Here is a 24,099-nt window from a genome sequence, read left to right on the forward strand (position 1 = left end):
TAAAGGTCAATAATGACTCTGCCTATGGCAACATCAACTCAGCGCTCAAGAAGTTAACTGTGATGCTGGGTGTTTGAATTTCAAAACCAATAACAAAAGGAAGGTATTGTTATTACACCAACCTGGTGAGCCTATTGTGAGCATTTAGTGCCTGAAATCTTCAGGACCCTGCCTGGCTTATACTTAGCTCATATTACCATCATGAAGATCCAGAGTTTAAACTGACATATTATGCAAAAGTCTTTTTAAATCTATTATAATTACCGATTATCCAGTTAGCCCAACAGAGAAGTATCTCCCTAATGGGGAAAAAAAAGGCATTTAAAGTCATTCAGTCCCTAAATTCCCTATTCCCTGTCGGCTACCACCTACCACTGATGCGAGATCAGGAGCCCTTCTTCTTTAATCCCATGCTACATGTCTACACGAACATTCTACCAGGATGTTTGTGCTGTTGGTGTACCGACTTCCCCACCGAGGCATCTGCGAACTCCTTAGAGATTGCCTCTATCTATGTCTTGTGCACCTCAGGACCTCCACGACACCTGTTCCCACACATAACAAAAGCTCAATAATGGAGTGTTAAATTAACAAATGTGATACTGTAGGAAATGGATATATATGCATATATTTGTATGCGTGAAAAACACCATCCAGTTCAGGGTCTGTGTTCTGCGGACGGCAGTGCCCTTGCTCTCTGATGTTTCAGGAAGGTAGGCAGCCAAGGCACCTCAGCTAGGACCAAGAAAGAAAAAAGCAATCATTCAAGAAACATGGAAGGGGCCCTCTGTGAGCTTCAGGCAACAGACTAGGCTCTAGGGTTAGAAAGACCACATTACCATCTGTAAAGAGCTCCCAGCCTCTTGGGCAGCTAGCAGCTGAGAATCTCACCCCCCACCAGGGAGCAGAGATGTTAAAGTTAAAACCAGATTAAACCATGCAACTCCCAGTTCTATACTGCAGTGCTCTTTCCACTAGAACAAGGTCTTTCAAATGTTGAGAGGACTCACAGTAAAAAACCCATTCTGTAGCACTCCCTAATAGATACACACATGAATGATCTTTTCATCTTCACTCTATTCTATTTCATTTTTCTTTTAAATGTTCAGCCCGATACTAAATGGCTTATGACTCAAAAGTGGAAAAACACTGCTCTAGGAGATATATTTTTAAAACTTTCTCTAGGATTTCAACATCAGATATAATTCCTAATAGTTTTTCTCATGCAATGAATTTGTACCACAACAAAAATAAAAAAATAAGACGCTATCAGAGACTCAAATAACCGACAAAGACTAACAGTCATGACGGCTGCCACTTGGGGAATGGGAGGAAGCTAAACCTATCTCCGTCAGCTTTCCCTAAAGCCATCAATTCAAGGGAGAGAGCATTTGCTAGGCAAAAACAACCTAGTGGCATCCTCCTGACATCCCAGCTCCTTTCCAGCCAGACTATGGCCCAAAAGACTCTTATCCTATATAGAAATTCCAGAGCTTCCACTTACAATGAATTTTTTTTTTTAATGATTCTGTGTAAGAGACTTTAATGAAATGTGTTTGGATGAGAAACAATGAATTTATTAAGATAAGTGAATGAAGGTCAAAATAAACTATTTTAAACATATTTTACTTAAAAAAAAAAATCTCTCTCTGAAATTTGCCAGTCCTCACTTCAGTTGAGGGGAGAAAAGTATAATGATTTATCCCAGATCTGAATAAAACATGCAGAAATGGATCATTAGTTACATTAGTATGTCTTTTGGTTCGCTCTCTGAAATATTAGGGCAAAGGCAGTACACAAATTTTCCTCAACATGAGATGTTTGTACAACACTTGCCATGAAAGGAAATGTGGCAGCAGCAGTCACCATTACCTAATAGCAAGCTAGAGATGAAAACCCTAATGTCACCAGAATTCTTTCAAAAATTGTGTTCCCCTGGAAAGTCACAAACAGGCAGCAAGACCAGAAAAGCCCTTTCTCCATGTTCTAGGTCCACAGGCAGTACTCCAGCTCTGAAAACACCAAGTATAAGAATAGTCGTTCAAGGTCTTGGGCTGACTAGCCTCACCATTCTCCATCCAAGAAGCAAGTCTGAGTTTATAGGACTCGTTTTTGTGACATTTTATAAAAGACAATTTTTTTTAAAAAAGCTTTAATAAGCCTTCCTGTCTTCTCAAGAGAAACGTGTTTAGAAAAATATCCTTTTTATAAAGATAAAGTCCGAAGAAAAAGGAGAAAGGCATACTATTTGTTAGACTTGCCCAATAGAACTTTCTGTGGCAATGGAAGCGTTCTGTCTGTGCTCTCCAGCACAATAGCCACTAGCCACCCAGGACCGAGCACTGGAAAGGTGACTGGTGCGACTGAGAAAGTGTATTTTAAATTTTATTTCATTTTAATTAATTAAAATTTAAACAGCAGCATTTGGCTAAGTACCTACCATATAGGGTAGCGTAGATTAGGGAATCAATGTAAGCAGCAGAGCTAGCTAACTGACTTGCCTCAGACTGAATATCACAATTTGAAAAAATGATATTCAATATCAATATTCAATTTTTAGCTTCCCAATTAACATTTAATTAATTAAGTTTTCCTCAGAAGTGGTTTTCCACAGTTTGGCTGTTGAAATGTTCAAAACATGAACATCCCAGATCTGCTGAGCACAATTCCTCTGGCAATGTTCAATTTTCCATCTGTGAAACTTAAGCAGAGGGGAAGGGAAAAAACTGAAACCCATCTTCCTCTTGATACAAAGGGAAGAAATGGAACACATAATCCAGACCAAACGCTAATTTAACCTTCTAGGCTCTCTCATGGATGCATCTGCTCATCAGCCCCTGCTTGTGTTGCTTCTTTAACCCAGCTGTGGCTTTCCACAAAAGTCTTTCCTACATTTGTTTGACCTCATGATTGCGTTCCCTTGTGATCAGGCCATGACCATGACCACCACCTATAGGAAAACCAATTAAAATATAAACACTAAAATATTCTCTATTTAAGTGGTCAGAATGCAGTAGCCTGAAGAGAACAGATGCTTCAGAAAGACCAAAATATGCAGATCATGCCAAGACCACTTTCCAAGCAGGTGGCAAGAGAAAACTGTGCAGTTCCATAGTCAGCGAGGGAAAGACAACGCAAGAAAATATGCTCAGAAATGCGTTGCGGCCATGCTGTGGCCAAAGAATAACTAACTTCAAGCAGCATCACTGCATTCAGTATAGTCTCAAGGTCAATGCTGAATGTTGTTCAGCTTTTCATCATGCTATAGTCTATACACAAATAAACCACACGCACGAGCACAAGCATTTCACTATTTCATTGTGTTTAAGTAGAATGAACTTCCAGAACTTTATCTAAAAATACTGTGAGTTGATTTAAAACCAGCAAAGGAGTACGTTACATGCAGAGCAAAGTCACTAGTACCACATACCGTATTTGGGGATACTTAAACTATACAGAGCAAAGCAATTCTAAGATAGCAGTGTAACTCAGGTAAGAATTCAGCATCATAGCTAAGACTTCATTTTTTTTCCTCTACCACTACCACTACCACCACAAGGTCTTAAAAAAGGACTTAGAAGCTCACCTACTCTATCCAAAGAGTATCAGGGTCTCAATGAGACCCAGAGCAATGCATACAGTAGCCTGGGAGCTTTGGGTCTTGCAGAATAACAAACAGCTTTGCCAAAAGAAAAAAAATGCTCCATCTAGGGCAAATACGAGCACTCTGACCTAGCAAGAGTCTGTTAGACTCCATAAAACCCAAGCATTGTCAGTCCTTTTCTTCTGTGCATAGATAAAATCTACAGATGCAGCCTGGGCAGGAAAGAAGGAGACAGAATTTAAAATGGGAACTGCCACACTGTTTGACCCTGAGGAGTAGCCTCGTACCCTCCTCACTCTTCCAAGCTATGTTCTACAGACTCCACTGACCGCAGCATCTGCGGCATGGAAGCTATCAATTATAAAATTCTATGATAAAAGCCTCAATGTCTAAGACAAGTGCTAGAAACCTCAATGCTTTTTTTTTTTTTCTCATCATCTTAATTCTTAGGGGAAAAAAGTCAAATAAATGTAATGAACAACACAGAATTTTCACAGCAGAGGCCCAAGTTCTCAAAGCATGGAAGGCTTCTAAACAGAAAATAAAAATAAACACTACTTCTCATTTAGTTCTTTAAAAGTCCACTTCAGAAGAGCATTATTCCTGTTCCCCAAAATGCAATTTAAAGGCAGAAATATAAATCTACTTAAAGACACTCAGAATATAAATTAACATAGATAAAACTTAATTCTTATATTTAAGTCTCATACAGATTTATGAGATTAAAATATAGATTCCAGTAAACAAAAGAAACATACGTAAGAGAAAAGAAAGCCATGTTTTGCTTGACTTAAGGTGTTAACACAGTACAATATGACATTAAATGAAAAAACTTACTAAACTATCTCAGTACAAATATGGCTCAGTCCTTCTTCTAAATTCCTACTATATTTATGGGCTAAATATGTTATTTCATTTTATAAGCCCTCAAGTCCTATATAACCCACTCCTATTTCTCTAGGTGAGTTTTGGCAAACGGGTTTTGATAAATGTCAAGCACATTAAAAACATATTGTTTAACAGATTTATCAGTATATAACTATGAAATTACGCATCTGAAAATATCATCCTTCCTAAATTGGGATTCTGAAAAAAAACTCAACAGAATTGTTTTCTATTTTTTTTTTTTTACAAGCCAAAGCAGCAAAGCATCTTTCAACCCAAAGTGTAATATATATTTAATCATGGCTCCTGACTTAAGCATAACATTACAAATTGTTTCATACGCATTAAACAAAAGTGCTCACGCTCTTACCTGTATATCCAGCATACCATCCCCAAGAAGCCACCATTCCTAAAAGCCATTTATACATGATTCCTTCAATATACCAGAACCGCTTACTGTCCAGCAGTCGAAGGGGCTGAAGTATAATTACATAGCAGATGTAGGATGAAATAGCAACCAGGTTGTTGGCGACCATGAAGGCAAACCTCATCAGGGCTTTCACCAAGATCCAGCCCAGCCACGGAGCTTCTTCCAAAGTCACAGCCATGCTCACATTGGCGTCCGTCCTGTCTTTCTGAGGTGAAAGAAACATTCATTTAAAAAGGAAAATGGATTATACACATCCACATAGTCACCAACACAGAAATCCGCCTCCAGCACAAAACCACCAGGAAAACCGAGGATCTAAGCCTTCCCGGTGTAGTACCTCGGTGATCTCTCCGGGAAATTCCAGAGGGGGACAGAGAGCGAGGGAGGAGGAGCCGCACAAGGTCAAGGGAGCTGTTCGCAGAGGCACAGGGTATGTCATAATATATTTAGCAAATGATAATACTATTCCCATTAACTAATCAGCGGCCGTGCCCGCACCGCGCCTCACCGCAGTCTGCTGTGGGCACTTTCAGGAAGACAAACAGACCCACTTGCTTCAGACAGCCTCAGCCTCCCCAAACTGACGACACGAGTGACAGAAGGCTGTTGCAGGGACCCGAGCCCCTTTCCCAGCTATGAGAACCTGGGTACCCGCACCACCCCCATTCCCGGACATCGGTCGTGCCTTAGAAAGCTCTCTCGCATTAGCAGAGAGTTGTGCCAACAGTGTTCGTTTGCGGCAAAGGGGTTTTTGCCCACCCACCCCCTTTTTTTAGGGGAAAAAGGGAGAGGGGCCTAGAAGAGAGGGCAGAGAGGCGAGAGGAAGAAAGTAGGGGCTCACCCGGCGAAAGGAGGAAGGACGGGAGTAGGGGGAGGGGAGCAAAAGCCAGAGGAGGTGAAGGCACCGGGGCCACGGATGAGGAGAATGAAGTCCCCGAGCAGAGGGCAGACGAGCGAGGGGTGATGGAAGAGGCGCGGAGGAAGAGGCGACGGCAGTGCTGGGGGGGGGGGGGGCGGGGGGACGAGGGGCGCCCGCAGCGGTTTCCGCCGCCCCGGTAAGGGGTCGCGGCGGCGGGGGCGGCCCGCGCGCCGGGCTCACCTCGGCGGGTGCGGACGGCGGGCTGTGGAGCGCGGGGGCGAGCGGGGCCGGGGGCTGGCGGCCCGGGGCGCGGTGCTGCGCGGCGGCGGCGGCGGCGGCGGCGGCGGCGGGTGTCCCCGGCCGAGGGGTCGCGGTCATGGACGCGGTGGCGGCCGAGGCGCGGCGCGAGCGGGCGCGCGGGCGCCCTACTCCCCTCGCGGCTGCCTGCGGACAGAGGGACGGCGGGGACTCAGAGGCCGGACCTGTCACCGGGGCGGGTCCGGGGAGGCGGGCGGATGCCCCACGCCCCCGCCTCCTCCTCGGGGCCTACCGCGCCCTCGTCCCTCATGCCGCCGCCGCCGCCGCCGCCGCCTCCTCCTCCCCGGGCCGCACGGCGACGACACCCCTTCCCCGCCCCCTCCGCACCTCTCCGGGCCCGGCGCCGCCGCCGCAGCCCCGGGGCCTGCGCCCGCCGAGCCGGAGGTTACCTCGGGCTGGCCGGGCCCCAGCGCGGGCTGCGGGAGCCAGAGGAGCCGGAAGAATGCATGGCCGGCGGCGGGGCCGGCGGAAGGAGGCGGCGGCGGGGCCCGACTCCGCTCCGGCTGCGGCGCGGCCCGCGCCCGGTCCCCGGCGGCGCCGAGACTCGTCCCCCCGGGCCCGGCCGCGTTCGCTGGGGTGGCGCGGAGGGGCAGCGGGAGGAAGCGGCGCGAGCCGACACTGCGGCGGAGCTGCCCCCAGAGCGCCCTCTAATGAAGGCGCCGCGGCCGCCGCCCGCGTCCCGGATCCCGCTCGTCCGCGGGTCAGGCCCTTGGGGTCGCCTGGTCCCTAGGCCGGCGGGACCTCGCCGAACCTAGTTCCCAGGAAGAGGGCGGCTCAGAAGGGCCCGGCAATGAGCGGCGAGCCTTACCGCGCACGAGGAGCGCCGCGGTCCAAACCGAGAGCCCCCTTCAGCCAACACAGCCGGTTCTCATTGTTAGGGCTCTGCCTCCTCTGACAAACCGATCGGTGCCCAGACTGGGAAGCCGGCTCCTTGAAGGCTGGGTGTCCTCTTTTCTTTCCTAACGAAGCCCAGTTGTTCTCACGGCATCTCTTCTGAACCTCCCCAGAGGATTAAGGTCTAGAGTTTAAAATCAATTCATTTTCAGTGCCAGAATTCTTCTTTCTGGAGAGCACCCAGAACATGAATGAAAATTCCAATTCCCCATCTATGTCCCCATCCCCATCCCCCTAAAGAAAAAAAAAAAAAAAAAGGACTCCAGTGGGAATGGGTGGTCTACACAGAGACACTGACACTTAGTTAATTGAGCAGGGAAAAGCACTGAGGCAGCGCCTGCCATTAAGTGCCGTTAAGTAACAAAAATAGTGGCCATAGGTATCCCTGGACGGACCTGGTCACTCCCGGACCCTGGAGCTGCATTCTGTTTCAAACGCTGACCCCCCGTAAGGATAACAGACAAATAACTCAATGACCTGCTCACCTGAACATTCTCAAATGGCCTACCTACATTTCAGTTTTTTAAAAACCGCATAAAATCTTATATCCCTTCATCAAATTTGTAAATGGGGTCAGGGGCCGTTTTTACATGTCCCTAGTGAACTAACGTGTTTAATAAATCAGAATGGCACCTATTCTGTCTATTTTGAGGATATTTGTTACTGTATTTGCTTTGGACTCTCAACTATTTAACTCTCTCTCTCTCTCTTTAATTAGCTTGTTGGTCTGCAGGTGAAAGAGAGAGAATTCACTTTTATGCCATATGAAAGAATGCTTTCTATTCCCATTCGCCCTGGCGATGAGGAGATGCATGAAAGCACAGAGCCTGGCAGAACCAATTGATTAGATTCCTTTCCATTTATTATTAATTTGTTTTTATTTATAGATGTTATTTACCTCCTTCACTAATATTATATTTTAACCGCGTGGGGCATAAAAAGGTGCAGGCCCTATCAGAGAACTTTCCATATAATTTTAACTAACGTGTACCAATAGAAAAGTTAGATATGCTCTTTCCAGTTTTTTGTATTTTCTTTGAGAATTTAGGTATCAAGGTAATAGCGTCCGTAAATAAATCTCATGAGAGAAATAATATAGGTACGGTAGGTTGTTGTTTAAAAGATGCCATCATATTCTTTTTTAAAATTTAAGTATAGTTAACATAAAGTGTTATATTAATTATAGGTGCGCAATATAATGATTGATCAATTCTGTATATTCTTAGTCCCTTTCACTTATTTTACCCATCCTCCTACCCACCTCCTATCAGGAACCCCCCAGTTTGTTCTCGATAGTTAAGAAGCTCTTCCTTGGTTTATATATTTTTTTCTTTGTTCCTTTGCTTTGTTTCTTAAATTCCACGTATAAGTGAAATTGTATGGTGTTTATCTTTCTCTGGAGGATTTATTTCACTTAGCACTATTCCCTCTAGATCCATCCATGCTGTTGAAAATGGTAAGATTTCATTCTTTTTATGGCTGAGTAATATTCCTCTGTGTGTGTGTGTGTGTGTGTGTACGCGCATGCGCTTGCCCCACATCTTCTTTATCCATTCATCTGTGGATGGACACTTGGGTTGCTTCCATATCTGGCTATTATGAACAATGCTGTAATAAACATAGGGTGGGTATATCTTTTTGAATTAGCTTCTTTGTTTTCTTTGGGTAAATACCTAGTAGTGGAATTGCTGAATCGTTGTTTTGATTTGCATTTCCCTGATGATTCGTGATGTTGAGCATCTTTTCAGTGTCCCTGGAAGTCTGGATGTCTTCTTTGGAAAAATGTCTATTTATGTCCCCTGCTCATTTTTTAATTGGATTGTTTGTTTTCTTGGTGTCGAGTTGTATAGGTTCTTCTTTATATATCATTATATTTTTAAGTGAGTAAGACGGGTATGGCACATGGATTCTATTTGCTCTGTCCCCTTCAGGATTCCCCCAAATGCTGGTAAACACTGGCTGACATATAGAAAGACTGTACAGTGGGGTTTGTACCTGGCTCCTGGGCCAGTGTGCCGCTGCCACAGCACCAGACCGACCAGCGCTCTCCTGAGCTGTATTTAGTACTAACCAGCCAGGCCCAGAGAAGGGCCAGAGGTTGAACAGCACCTTCCACAGTGGGTCTCAAATGTTAGCGTACAAAACACCCCTCGGGATGTCTACTGAAAAGATAGATTGTCTCCTACCAGAACATTTTAGTACTCCCAGAGGAGCCGGGGAGCCTGCTTTTTAAAAAATATCATCGGTAATTCTGATATGGGTAGTATATAGAACTTGCTTTAAGAAAACCTGACATAGAGGTATCCTAAGATAATCACATATTTCCCCTAGACCTTTCCTAATTTTAAATTATTTGATCATATCTGTTATCATCTATGTTAGTCAGCTTTGGCTGCTGTAACCATGTACCACAGACTGAGTGGCTTAAACATCAGAAATTTATTTTCTCGCAGTTCTGGAGGCTGGACGGTTATGATCAAGGTGTCGGCAGCGTCGCCCTCTCTCTGGAGCCTCTAAGGAAGTTCCTTCCCAACAGGATTGTTTTCTCCTGAGGCCTCTTTCCCTAGCTTGTAGATGGCTGCCCACTCGCTATGTCTTAACATGGTTGATGGTGTGTGTGCATGTGTCTAACGTCTGTCTCTTCCTGTGTATCTTCATCTCTACTTATAAGGACACTAATCACATTGGGTGAGGGCCCACCCTCAGGACTCCTATTTTAACTTAATTACCTCCTCAGAGAACCTGTCTCCAAATGCAGTCTCATTCTGAGGTACTGAGGGTTGGGGCTTCAATATATGAGCTTTAGGGAGACACAGTTCAGCCATAACATCATCCTTTACTGCTTACACTGCTTTACACTATTTAAGTACCTCCTTGTGAAAGGGATATGGAAGCCCCAATTTTGATTATTTTACCTGTTCTCCTCTTGACTGGCTCCTATCTCATTAGACTTTTCTTGAAGTTAAGCAAACAAAGCAAGATACCATAGTCCAAGTGTAGATATGACCTGGTCTTTTGTTTTGTTTTGATTGGTTGCCCAGGGCCAATGAAGGAGCTTATCTTTTTAACTTTCTTGATGACTGCGGCACATTCAGTTTCAAGACAATTCAGTACTGGGGAGCCTGGGAGGTTCAGTCAGGTGAGCATTCAACTCTCGGGTCATGATCTCCAGTTGTGGGATTGAGCCCTTTGACGGGCTCCACACTCAGCAGGGTAGCTGCTGAAGAGTCTCTCTCTCTGCCTCTCCCTCTGCCCATGCTCTTTCTCTCCCTCTCAATTAATAAATAAATAAATTAAAAAAAAAAAAAAAAAGACAACTCAGTACCTACAATGGGTAAGACTCTGCATTTAAGCTGACTTCAAGGAGCAATTTCAATGATGCTTAATTTGTAGTATCTCATCTTAGATATACAATGTGTATCTATATAATGTTTTGGCCCCACCATCTTTCAACCCACTTAGGTACCCTCCTGAGATTTTTTGTTGTTGTTGGAGCTCATTTCCAAAACAGTCCAGGCAGACTCATGTATAAATGATTTCAATGACACTAACAAGCTTGAGAAGGCCAGGTCTTTCAAAGAGAACTGAAGAAATCAAGGACAGTCTTTAATAGGTTCCTGCTACCTTAGAGCTCTGTTTATCAAAACGCAAACATTAATCAAGTCAAGCATTTGACAGCCTTCATGTGCACCCCAACGCTGGGGGGGGGGGAGGGAAAACAGACTCCACCCTACAGCCACAGGCGTGTTGGAGTTTCAGTTTCAAAAGCCCACATGTGAACCACAAGAAGATGGTCCTTTGAAAAAGAAAGATGACTTCTCACATTTCCAGGAGTTTCCAGACATTTTAAAACATTGTAACCACAATACCTTAGAAGGTTTGATTTCACCCATCTGGTGGAATACACATTAACTAATCAGATTATAACCAGGATGGAGCTCCCTTGGGCAGAAGAATCCCCTGGGCCCTCTCTTTTTCCTCATGGCAATTACAAAAACATTTCACCTACCTGGGCCGATCTCTGTGCTAGAGCTTCAGAGATCTAGTTCCTGTCTAGGGGAAAACCCCCTCAGCAGAGCTATAAGTGTGCAGTGAGCTAGCCCAACTACCCCCCCATCACTAAAAATAGTTGCAAACCAGAAATTAGCACCCAAAAGTCAAATTCTGACTGCTAGTCGGCTTTAACTTCAAACAAAAAGGGAAATATATATATTATAAATATATATGTATATAAATAAATATATAATAAATATGTAAAATATATAAGGGAAATGTGTATATTATAAATGTATGTAAATATATGAAAAGTATATAATACATAATAAATATATATTATATAGTAAATATGTAAACATATAAACATATATTTAACATAATTTTTTAATTTTATATTAGTGTCAGTAATCATTTTATATAAAATGTATGAAGGCTTATAGCCTCAATACTTTTTAGAAAAGTTGGGTCAAATCATCGAGACTTGACTGTCGCTTCATTTAAGTCATTTCAGCTACATTTTATTAACAAGGTTGACCCTAAACAATACTGTGAAGTAAATAATTCTCTCTTCTCTCCACCCCTCTCCTTTTCAACTGATTTCCCTTTTCCCCCCTTAATACTAAAATGATCCCTAGTTTCCAAAGGGCACTAAAGACCTGACCTAAGACCCCCACTCTCCCACTAGATTCTCTAAGCTAGAACCTTCTTTCTTAACTGTCCAACATTGCATTTCCTTGAGTTAGCCCTGTCTTTCCTACCTAGTGCAGTAGACTAATCCATGCCAAGCTCTTGCTTCCTACAGGATGAACACTTTATAAGGGACCTCCTCTTCCTACAGGATGAACACTTTATAAAGGATCTCCTAAAATCCCGAGTCTAACATCCCTGCAATGGTGATTATCAGGCACTGTAGTAGATGAGTATTCTTGTAAGATATGTGGAGAAGGCTACTTCAGCAAGTTCCTCCCCTGACAAAACCTATGAAGTCATGTGGTACATCTATGAATAAGACAAGTACAGGGGCGCCTGGGTGACTCAGTCTGTTGGGAGTCTTAGTCTAGACTTTGGCTCAGGCATGATCTCAGGGTCCTGAGATCAACCCCCGCCTTGGGCTCTGCTCAGCCGGGAGTCTGCTTGAGATTCTCTCTCTCCTGCCCCCTCTGCTCCTCGCCTGACCTGTGCACTCGAACTCATGCTCTCTCTCTCTCTCAAATAAATCTTTTTTAAAAAGAGAGACAAATTCAGATTTAAAATTGCATTTTCCTAACAGAACCAAAATAATGACCTTATTGCTGATTATGTTAAAATGGTAATGACGGCTGACCTGTATTGATGACTTTCAACATTCTGGGCCCTGTTCTCAATGGTTTGCCTGCGTTAACTCATTCAGTCTTCACGAAGACATTATGAGGACCGTATCGTTAGGCATATCTCACAGATGGAGAGATTAGACAATCTGCCCTAGGTGGCCCAGCCAGCAAGTGGCAGAGCTGAGACCAGAAAGGCTCCAGAGTCCATGCTCCTGTCCACACACTACAGTGTCTCTTTAGGAGAGACCAGTGGAAAAGCTCTTCTCCACCGAGAGAAGTTTCAGAAGATGCTACTCTTTTCCGGTCTCACCTCTTACCCCTCCCTCCTCACCCCTCCCCTGATTCGTGCCCCCGCGCTCGATTCTGCTCCTCACACTAAGGGAGTCACCGTCTTCAAAGGACGCTTGGTGTAACCTCACACATTCAAGTTCATGCGTTCTTTGTTCCAGCTTTTCCCTTCTCTGTGTCTATTTGATTATATTCATCCCTTGGGCTCCAGCTAAGATATCAAAGACTCTCCCACTGCTCCAGAATTCATTACCTCTTCCTCATACATATGCTTTCACCTGCGTGCTCACTGCCTTGCAATGAAGCTGGCTGTTTTATATTTCAGGTTCTCTGCTGAGATTAGGAGTTCCACATCAGCTGTCTCTCTCATTCCCTGGTGTCTAGCTTACTGCCTTCTAGATGGTAGGAAACGAATTTTTTTTAAAGATTTTATTTTCAGGTCATTTCTACACCTAAGGTGAGGCTCAAACCCACAACCCTTACATCAAGAGTCACACGCTCCATGGACTGAGCCAGCCAGGCATCCAGGAAATGAATTTTTAAATTCAATATTTGTCTAATTTATTCAGATTAAATTATTTTTTTAAATTGACATGCAGGATACCTTGAATGGTGACATCATCACTATCACCCAAACCAAGGCAGAAGAAATAATATTGCTCATACTTCATTTTAAAAGTATTTCAATCTTTGCAGCATGATTGTTTCAATAATATTCGGTGACTAGAAGTACCTCAACTGAATCCCTAATGATACAAAAGAATAATAACTTCTTTTATTCTTAAAATAGCATCCTCTCTCTTTTCGCAAACCATCACCTATTTCCATGCTTCTTGGACAATGTGATCATCATGTTTTTCTGAAAGTGCCATATTTAACATTGCATTTTCCTGTTCCAGCTTTGACATGGTTTCCCCACCTGGGAACAAATCTACTCTGAATATTTCCATCTGGTAAACTTCGGGGCCTGCACTACCCAATTCCTCACTCATTCTAGACTTTATCAGTCAATAGGTTGTGTACACCGTGGGTTTTAGTGAGGTTCACGAGGCAAAGCCCGGTGCTGCTAAGGGCTGCTTTCCTCTACCCTACTCTATTATGACCGTTTTCAATGAGTGCCATAAAGTCAAAGGTTGGGAAACATTGTCAAACTCTACTTCAGTTCTCATTTACTTCCCAACCAGCCTCCTCTGTTTTTAAATGGGCGTGTTCCATAGCTTCACTTTGGCCGTGATACCTCACACCAGGAATGTCATCCTTCTTTCTTTCAGGCCATCTTTTAACCCACAGGAAGCCTGTCTTCTTGTCCAGGATTCCAGAACCCCTTCTCTGAATAACTACTGCGTTTAGACAGAGCTCCTCACAGTTCTGACTGAATTCTTTGCTTTTGCACATCCCTTCTGAATGCTCGTTGCTGTGTAAAGACACCATTAAGTGCCCAGTTAGGAACCTCCAGTTCAAGATCTCAGCCTATGAACTGTCCAGAGTCGAGAAGTTCTGGGCGCATAGTTTGATGGAGCTCTAACTCAGACTGCAGACAGATTCCAGCTGCTCTGTCTTACCTCTTTATCTGCTGTTCACTCGGTAGCTACATCCTTTCCATCATTCTCTTCTTCCACGCTCTAACCTCCTGTTAAAAACAAGATCCACTTTCCTCAGCCTCTTTAGATCCTCCAAGAAGCTGAATCTTCTCAGGGTCTGGGTTCCCGTTAGTTCCCACATAAGACTTCTTCCTTCACAGTTACCCGAATTCCAGCTGGGCAATTTCCTGGGACTCTGTCCACAGACTTTCCCAGCACTGCTTCTTTCTGGAAACAGTATCCTGACTAGCTGCTCTGAATTACCTTCTCCATTTCTCTCCCCTCACCTCCATCCTCAGGACACCCCACCGAATCTCATCTTTAGATTCCCTTCACAGCTTCAAGACCTACTATTGACAATAAACTCCTAAGTTGTTCTGGAACCTTTGATCTCATAAGTATCCTGTGTTTCTGGGTGTTCCCACAAATTAAAAAAAAAATCCACTGGCACATCTCCATTCTGGTTTTGGGGTAGCAGAATTTAGTGATGTTTGATAAGGAAGAAGAATTACTCTGTAGAAGAGGAAGGCAGGATAATTGCATTTATGTACAGAAGAGAGGAGGTGTGGAGAAGTGACGTGGACTGTTCTTCATAGAGTGTATCAGAAACAGAGCTGGGGGGTGCGGCGCCTAGGTGGCTCAGTGGGTTAAAGCCTCTGCTTTCGGCTCAGGTCATGATCCCAGGGTCCTGGGATGGAGCCCCGCATCAGGAGGCCTGCTTCTCTTTCTCTGCCTGCCTCTCTGCCTACTTGTGTGATCTCTGTCAAATGAATAAATAAAATCTTTTAAAAAAAAAAAAAAAGGAAAGAAACAGAGCTGGGGTGGCCTTAGGGGGACCAGTTCCTCCTCGTTGACCCAGGGCTTTCATGATTTTAGCACCCAAAGTCTGTATCCCAGAAAGTGACTCGGTCCTGGCAGATGGCTAGTGACCCTATGTGATCTATTGACCCGTGGGTCCTCAAGCAGTCCCTTAGCCAGGTGACAGAGATCCAAATTCCCTACCCACCCCACCTCTCTCTGCTGTACCTGGTCCCTGATGATCTGATACATCAGAGGTTAACAAGCCATTTAGAGCTGATAATGTGTTTAATGTTTCCTTTAAATCTTATTACTTGTCCTTACCAGGGTTAGATTTCCCATTCTTATCCAAGCCTTCTGCGGTATAGCTTGGCTCTTTCTGTGATTCAAATCAGCTTAAATCTTAAAGGGTTTGAGCAGACATTTTCACTGTGCTCATATTCGAGCTGTGTGTTCAAAGTTGGTTTATCCTCTTGGGGATTGGGCCTGTTGGCTGAGACCCTGCTGTAATGAAAATCATGGCACCTTGCATTCCTCCACTGCTTTGCAGTCAACAAAGCTGCCCTGCCCCCCCCAATCTCTCTCTCTCTCTCTCTCTCACACACACACACACACACACACACATACACTTCTTGTTGGCGGCTAGCAATAACCCCTTGAGATAGGCAGGTACTTATTGGTTGAAAGAAGTAAGAAGGGTAAGCAAAGAATTTCCTTGCAAGTGGTTTCCTCTTGAAATGTCATTAAGAAACATTTTATAAAACACCCTTTTAAATCCTCTGTTTCTTTCAAACTTTATCTCCAAAGTATAAACCAAAGTGGAGTTCTAAATTGTCTGGAACCATTATTTATGACAGCCAAACTATGGAAGCAGCTCAAGTGTTCATCAATAGAGGAATGGACAAAGTGTGCTATACACACACACACAAGCGTGCGCACACACACAGGAATATTACTCAGTCATAAGAAAGAATGAAATCTTGCCATTTGCAACAACATGGATGGATCTAGAGGGCATAGGGTACTATGTTTAGTGAAAGAAGTCAGAGAAAAAATTACCATGTGCTTTCACTCATATGTTAAGAAATAAAACAAATGAGCAGAGGGAAAAACAGAGGCAAACCAAGAAATAGACTCAGCTACAGAGAACTGATGGCTACTAGAGGGGAAGGGGGTAGGGGTATGGGTAGAACAGATGAAGGTGACTTAGGAGTACACTTACGGTGAAAAGAAACAAATTTTACGAGTAGAAAATTTTTTCTGTGCACATGAATTGTTTGATAAATTGCCCTAGAAAAAAAATAATTTTAAAAATTCTCTGGAATCAGCTGTTGGCCACGCCTTGAGAAAACTTAGAGTCAGGCTGGGGGGGGGGGTGGGTCCTGGACCAGCTTCTCCCTCCTAACACAGCCACCAACAGGCTCTAGAGCTACAGTTCCACTCTCTGTCACCTTGAAGGCTGGCAGGCCCTGCCCCTATTCCTTCTCTCCCAGAATATTATTTCTATGGGGAAACACAGACTTATAAACATTCTCTTGAAATATTACCCGATGGTAAATTGGGAACTGTAAATAAAGAATATCTTATCCTTTGGCTTCCTGTTGTATCGTCTCATAGACGCAAGTTCCTGTTTTAAGCACTACAGATTAAACGGAGCTATGGGCAAAGGAACGATGCTATAATGCTACCTCTTCAAGTATGAGATTTTAAAAAATGAAGTGCCATTCAAGTGATATTAATTATATAGTTTAAATTCTTATATGAGGCTTTGGTAAAGTTTCAGTAAATCCATGTTACATTGAATTAAATGACATTCAACTGCCAGTTTGTTCTCCCCAGCAGATTTTATATACACTAAAATCTGGAATTAAAGAGAGCCCCTGGGGGTTAAAATTCTGCCTTCGGTCCAGGCCTTGATTCCAGGGTCCTGGGATCAAGCCCCATATCAGGCTCCCCGCTCAGCGGGAAGCCTGCTTTTCCCTCTCCCACTCCCCCTGCTTGTGTTCCCTCTCTCGCTGTGTCTCTCTCTGTCAAATAAATAAGTAAAATCTTAAACAAAAATAAAAATTATAAAGAGCCCCCAGATGACTCTTTTTCTTAGGCACGTGTGGGAGACATTGAAATAGAGTAGGTATTTTGGAAAAATGTCATCCTGATACTAAAACCCTTTATCATGGCTGATAAGGCCCTATAGGACTGACATCTTGCCTCCCTCTCCAGCTTGTCCAAGGCGTTCCCTTACAAACCCAAGTATTTACAAGAACCCATTGTGTGCCTTTCCACCTCAGGGTTTTGGCCTTTCATTTCCCTGGGGGAAGGTACTTTCTGCTGCCCTTCACTTGGTCAAATTAGGTTCATCTTTCCTATCTCAGCTTAATCCTACCTTATTACATTAGCATCCCCCACAACGCCCCCAGCACAAGGTCTCTGAACATTCTGTTCCTTCCCTTCGTAGCACTTCATCACCATTTGTCATTGAACCGCTCATTAGTAGTTTAATGTCCGAATTTCATACCAGGTTGTAAACTCTGACAGTGTACGGATCATGTGTGTTCTTTATCATTGTGGCTTTAACCCTCGAAATGCACCTGGGACAGAAACGGGCCCAATAAGCAGCTGCTTCAGTTCCACCGAAATTGTCATCAGCTAGATTTGAGGTTTTGGAAGCATGTTCCTGTTTCTAGTCTATTCGCCTTCCAAACCATGAGCTCCACTGCCATATGAATCTTCTAGACACAGATAACTCCGAATGTCCACAGCTCTTACGTGTCCCATACTGGACCACTGAAATGCCCCCAAATGTAAAAAAATAAAAATAAAAATAAAAATAAAAAAATAAAAAGGTTAAAAAACAAAACAAACAAAAAAAAAGTGAAAAAAAAACCATTTATTGAGAGTGTATTGTGCTGGATGGATACTTTATATAGTTGATCTAATTTGCTCCTCAGAACCACCCTTGAGGAATGTTATCTCGATTTCACAGGTGAGAAGTGAAAGGCTTAGGCAGATTAGCTAACTAATCTATTGGGTCTTGTAAGAGATGAAAATCAAGATGGCGCCCAAGGCCTAATTTGCATTCTTGACTTTCAAGCACATGTTTCATTCATTAGAATCAGGTTTGGCTCTGCATGATGGAAAAGTCCAAAGTACGGTAACGGTGACTTCAGCAGGATGTAAAATGACATCTTCCTCACATTAGACACCAAGGAAAGCCATCTGGGGTCATCACCCTAGTAGATACAGGGTCTAATTTTTTCTAAGGCTCATGCACTGAGCTGCTGGGTGGAAAACTAGGCATAGGAAACTAGGACTGGAACTGAAAGACCAGCTAGATTATGGGAGTATCCAGGCAAGAGTGGACAGACAGTAGCTTGGGCTAGGGTGATGGCTGTTGAGAAGATGCATTTGAGAGAAATTTAGGAGGAAAAGTTGGCAGGGCATGGTGAGAGGCTGGAAATGCTATTTCCAAGACCATGTGGATCAACTCAAGTGTAAAAGTGAAACTGGGCTTCAAGTTCCAAATCTGACTAGTCAAACAGTATTGTGCTAATCACTGAAACACTAGGATAGACCCAGAGAATATCAACCCACCCCAAGTATAAACTGTCTGGTCTGGGCCTTTGTTATAAGAATCAAAGTTTCTAAAGAACAAATTACGGCTCCTTAACTTGCTGCCTTAAGCAAAGGCCATTTAAATCACCTCCAATCCACATGTTCCGCAAGGAAAACAATCTTCTTTATAGACTACCAGCCACACCTCACCTCAAATAGACTTGCCATAAATGAAGCCAGGAACTCCTGCAGCTCTAAAATGTTTTCCTCCTACTGAAAAGTCTTCTAATAGTTACCATGAACTACTTATCTAGCTTTTTATCGGTGTGGAACTGTGCCTCTCACAGTATTTCCAAATGATCATTTGTTTCTGTCTCATTTCTTAATTCATATATTTTTTTAATTCCCCACCTCCCCTTCTCTCTTAACTCATATTTCTAAACTGCAGATAGCAAAGCAAAGTATTATTTACTTAGAGTTGTCATTGTGGTTTTATGATAATTTTAACATTCTTTGCAAGATGTTGCTTCTTTTTAGTAGCAAGAGCAAACAATATGTAAAACTTCTTCATGGCTGTTCTCCTTTTTGTACCATAAAAAGAACTGATGGCTTTAGAAATTAGGATTATGAGCCAAACAAACAATGATGAAGAAAGCTTGATGATACAGAATGAAAATTTATACTTAAACACAGCTCTGCTGTCTTTCTCCCATTTATGTTTAATCTAAAGTCTCTAATAAACCTGCAGGAACTTCTTTTTATATCTGTAAAGTACATAAATGTTTTCTTTGCAAAGTAATAATTAGCATATCCTAATATTACTAAATTATACCCATAGGAGCCCAATTATTTTACTCTGCGATATTTAGCAATTTTAGCTTAAATTCATTTCATTACAAAAGCACTAAAAATGAGGTTAATGAAATAATTCTGAAAATCTTCCAAAGGTGACCAGGATGAGTTTAGGCAATTTGGGGAGCCAACTGCGTGTGTGGCCGAGGCAGGCATGCTTCTCTCTTTTAAAGGTAGCAATAAATTCTGCCCCCATTCCTGAAAATAACTGATTCAGTCAGAAAAGCTAAAACACTGCCCCAACATCTAGCAGCTCCAAGAATGCAAATTTAGGGATTCCGTAGCACCCGCCCACCAGCAACCCACTCTCGGGCTCTCCTTGAGCCTTGTAACCACCCAGAACTGCTTCAGTTATGACAATTAATCTCCAATATTCTGGCCTCTGATCATGACCATCTGTCCTTCCGGCTCTGTCCATTCTTCCCAACTTGGAACTCCCCACCCCACCTTTGACCCCAGTGCACTCTCTCTCTGGGTATCTCTCACCTCATTTATCATTCCCACTGGGACCTTCAACTTGCCTTTCCCATAGTCTTTTTATTACACCATCCCACAAAACCAGGGATGGCCATGAAAATCCATTTTTTTTTGTCCAACCCAGACTGACAATATTGGACTCAGTGGAAAAAAGTCACAATGCCCAGTACAGAAGACTGGCACACTTGGAAATCCTTTTGAATATCCCTGATCTGCTTCCAGCCCATCTGTTTCACTTCAAATACAATACCCTCCTCACCTTAAACTTCTGATCTGCGTTCTCTTCCCTTGGGCCCAGCAGAAGGGACTGTCTCCTGCCTGACTCTTTGTCCCCCAGCTGGAAACCTGTCTGCAGCCACCTTCTAGTGCTTTTGATCTGGAGAAGTTTTAATTCACATTTCTTAGGCACATTAAGGGAAAGAGTTACTAGGAATTTCCTCATTTTGTGTGACTATTTTTAAGACATTGAACTTCTAAGTAGTGACGAGCCGTATGAGCAATTCTTCTTACTGAGAGGAAAGGGAAAAAAACCAACAACAATAGACCTGAGGTTCTTTATAAGTAAGTGGCTATAAATACGCAGGTATAAATATATAGATATATATGCACATATAGATGTAAAACAGCTTTATTGATATACAATTCTCATACCACATAATTCACCCATTTAAAGTGTTGAACGGTTTTCAGTATATTCGTGGAATTGTGCCGCTATCACCAAAATCGGTTTTAAAACATTTTCATGAGTCCAACAAGAAACCCTATATCCACTAGCAATCATTCCATCATTTCTCCCCAAACTCCTCAGCCCTAGGAAACTGCTCTTCTTTTTTATGTCTCTATGGATCGACCCATTCTAGACATTTTATATAAATGGAGTCAACACACTATGGCCTTTTGTGTTTGGATTTTATCACTTAGCATAATGTTTTCAAGGTTCCTCCATGTTGTGGAATGGATTGGAACTGCATTTGTTTCTATCGTCCAATACTAGTCTATGGTGTTGGTACAACACATTTTATTTACCGATTCATTAGCTGGCTGATGTTGGGGTTGCTTCCGCTTTGGGGCTATTATGAATTATGCTGCTAGGACCATTCCTGTGCAATATGTTTTCTGTTCTCTTGGTCATAGTCCTAGGAGTGGAATTGCTGGATCATAAGGTAACTCTACATTTAACCTTTTGAGGAACTACCAAGCCATTTCTCAAAATGGCTACACCATTTCCCATCCCAATAAGGGGTCCAATTTCTCTATATTCTCATCAACACTTGCTATTCTCCCTCTTTTTGCTTACAGGCATCCTAATGGGTGTAAAATGATATCTCATTGTGGTTTTGATTTACATTTTCCTGATATTTAATGATCCTGATTATCTTGGGGTGCCCGGGCGGTTCAGTTGGTTAAGCGTCCAACTTTTGATTCAGCTTAGGTCGTGATCTCAGGGTTGTGAGATCAAGCCCTGCTTCAGGTTCCATGCTGGGTATGTATGAGCTGCTTAAGATTCTCTTTCCCTCTCCTCGGCCCCTCCCTCTACTCATGTGCTCGCTCTCTCTCTCTCTCTTTAAAAAAAAAAAAAAGATGATATTGACTATCTTTTCATATGCTTATTGGCCATTTGTATATTTTCTCTGGAAAAGTATCTATTCAGACACTTTAACCTTTTTACTTCGGGTTGTCTTTTTAGAGTTGGGTTATAAAAGTGCTTTACATAGCCTAAATACATTAGGACCTTACCAGATAGATGATTTGCAAGTATTCTCTACCATTCTGTGGGTTTTCTTTTCTCTTCTTGATGGTACAGCAGCAAAAATTTCTAATATTTTTAAAGATTTTGTTTATTTATTTGACAGACAGATCACAAGCAGGCAGAGAGAGAGGGGGAAGCAGGCTCCCTGCTGAGCAGAGAGCCCGATATGGGGCTCGATCCCAGGACCCTGAGATCATGACCAGAGCCGAAGGCAGGGGCTTAACCCACTGAGCCACCCAGGAGTCTCCCAAAATATCTAATATTGATGATATCTAACTCAACTATTTGTTGTTATTGTTGATGCTTGTGCTTTTGGTGTCATATCTAAGAAACCGTGGCTTAATCCAAGATCTCAAAGATTTACACCCATGTTTTCTTCCAAGAATTTAAGTTTTACAGTTTGAGCCGATTTTTGTATGAGGTGTGAGGTGAGGGTCCACCCTCATTCTTTTGCATGTGACTATCCAGTTGCCCCAGACTATTTTTCCTCCATTGGAGGAGGCTGGTGCCCTTTTCAGAATCGACTGACCATAAATGTGAGGGTGTATTTCCGGGCCTTCAATCCTTCAATGATATCTATTGATCTATATGTCTTTCTTTTTTTTTTTTTTTTTTTTTTTGGCTTTGATCATGTCTTCATTCAAAATTAGCTGTCCAAAATTATTTGACTTTTATGAATAAACGTTAAGTTTTTAGGCAGCAGGCTTCTCTGTAGTGGGTTTCTTTTCTGCAGGCTTCTTATCAGCCGCTGGTTTCTTGGAAGCTGCAGTCTTTTTCCCCACCACAGGTTTCTTCTGCTTCTTCACACTAACAGCCTTCTTTCCTTTCTTCCCTACCACAGGCTTCTTGCCTGGAACTCCCTTCTCATCTGATTTGGCTTCTAAGGCTGCCGCCGCCTTATCCATCCGGAGTTTGTGATTCTTGGCCTGGCGAAGAATGGTGTTCCGGCGCATGGTCTTTGCATAGGGGCTTAGTTTCAACATGATTCTCAGGTTCTTCAGTGGATTCTTCTTCAGGACCCTGCGATGAATCTTCTTGCGTGGTGCTCGGAGGGCTCTTTGGATCTCTGGACTTTCCAAGATTCTGCTAAGGTCTGTATTAAGCATCTTATGCGTGGGAAGGTTGTAATTACTCTTGAGGGAGGCAGCCTTACGCCAAGTGCCATAAAGATCGTCTAACTTGCGGAACGCACTTTCAGTCCAAATGCAGAAACGTCCCACATGCCCACCAGGAGCAAGTTTCAAAATGTTCAGTTTGCTTACATTAAGTAAAGTAATTCCAGGAATGTTTCTGAAGACCTTGATGATTCCATTGTCTTCATTGTAGATGATGCAGGGTCCTTGCGCTGGATTCGACAGCGGTTTCTCATTTTGCCCTTGCCAGCTCTCATTGGCTGAGAGGCATAGACCTTTTTGATATCATTCCGGGCTTTAAATTTTTTAAGAAGCAAAACAGCCTCCTTGGTCTTCTTGTAGCCTTCAACTTTATCTTCAACCACCAAAGGAAGTTCAGGAACTTCCTTGATAACGATGACCTTTAGACATGACCAGCGCTGGTAAGGCCAAGGCAGCCAGGGCAGAGCAAATGGCATATCGCTTCTGTGTCATGTTCACTCTGCGATGCCAACGGTGCCAGGTTTTGGTGGGTGCAAACATGCGGCCCCCACGACACATATTTCCAAAGGCACCCTGGCCAGAACGGTGAGTCCCACCACCTCGAACTCTGGGAATTCGAGCCACAGCTCTGCCAGTACCCCAAGACTCAGCACTGGTTTGATGATCTGCTAATTCACTGACAGCATATGGCTGTCTATTGTTTTTGCACAAGTTGGTGTGAACAAAGTTCACATTATCCGGTCGAATGGGAACCTTGAACACAGCAGGCAAAGTAACATTTATGCCAGATGATTCCCCCTTTTCCGAGTACACAGATATCAATGGGCGAGCACACGCCATCTCCGGGAGAGGAGAGGGCCTTGATCTATATGTCTTAACTTACGCTAGTACCATCTTGTTTTGATAACTATGGCTTTGTAGTAAGTTTTGAAATAAGGAAGTGTGACTCTCCCATCTTCACTCTTCTATTTCGAGATTGTTTTAGTTATTTTTGGGTCCCTTGAATAGTTCCATACGAATTTTAGGATCAGCTTGTTGCTTTCTAAAAACAAAACAAAACCAACTGGGATTTAGATAAGGATTGTGTTGCATCCACAGTGTCCTGGGGAGGGTCGGAATTTGAAGTCTTTTTATTTGTTTAGATCTTTAATCACTTTCAACAATATTTTGTAGTTTTCAGAGTATAGGTTTTATGCTGTTGTAAATAGAATTGATTTCCTAATTTCATTTTCAGATTTTTTTATTGCAAGTGTATGGACAACATTTTTTATATACTAACCTTGTATCCTGTGACCTTGATGAACTCATTTATTAGCTGTAATACTTTCTTTGTGTGGATTCAGGATTCTCAGTGTATAAGATCATGTCACCTGTCACCTGAAGGTTCTTCA

At 43.0% G+C, this 24,099-nt stretch overlaps 2 protein-coding genes across 6 annotated transcripts in view; both read right to left on the reverse strand.

Annotated features, from left to right (window-relative positions):
• The window catches only part of LPGAT1 (lysophosphatidylglycerol acyltransferase 1), a 120,110-nt gene that overhangs the window by 74,505 nt on the left and 21,506 nt on the right, over positions 1-24,099 (reverse strand). The window contains exons 1-3 of one of the 5 annotated variants that reach the window (XM_059145054.1): positions 6,486-6,764; positions 6,019-6,222; positions 4,860-5,120 (exon numbers count right to left, since the gene is read on the reverse strand). In XM_059145054.1, coding sequence (XP_059001037.1) covers positions 4,860-5,097 — 238 coding nt within the window. In that variant the 5' untranslated portion in view covers positions 5,098-5,120; positions 6,019-6,222; positions 6,486-6,764. Of the gene's footprint in view, positions 1-4,859; positions 5,125-5,760; positions 5,868-6,018; positions 6,223-6,485; positions 6,765-24,099 lie in introns of those variants that run through there. The other 4 variants (XM_059145051.1, XM_059145055.1, XM_059145052.1 and 1 more) reach the window with 4 other exon arrangements.
• LOC131814318 (large ribosomal subunit protein uL4-like) lies at positions 22,187-23,588 on the reverse strand. Its single transcript, XM_059145056.1, is given in 3 exon segments — positions 22,187-22,935; positions 22,938-23,118; positions 23,120-23,588. Coding segments are annotated over 3 exon segments (1,260 nt in total). The 5' UTR covers positions 23,549-23,588; the 3' UTR covers positions 22,187-22,285.

Source organism: Mustela lutreola, chromosome 14, assembly GCF_030435805.1.
Source record: "Mustela lutreola isolate mMusLut2 chromosome 14, mMusLut2.pri, whole genome shotgun sequence".
Classification (NCBI taxonomy): Eukaryota; Metazoa; Chordata; class Mammalia; order Carnivora; family Mustelidae; genus Mustela; species Mustela lutreola.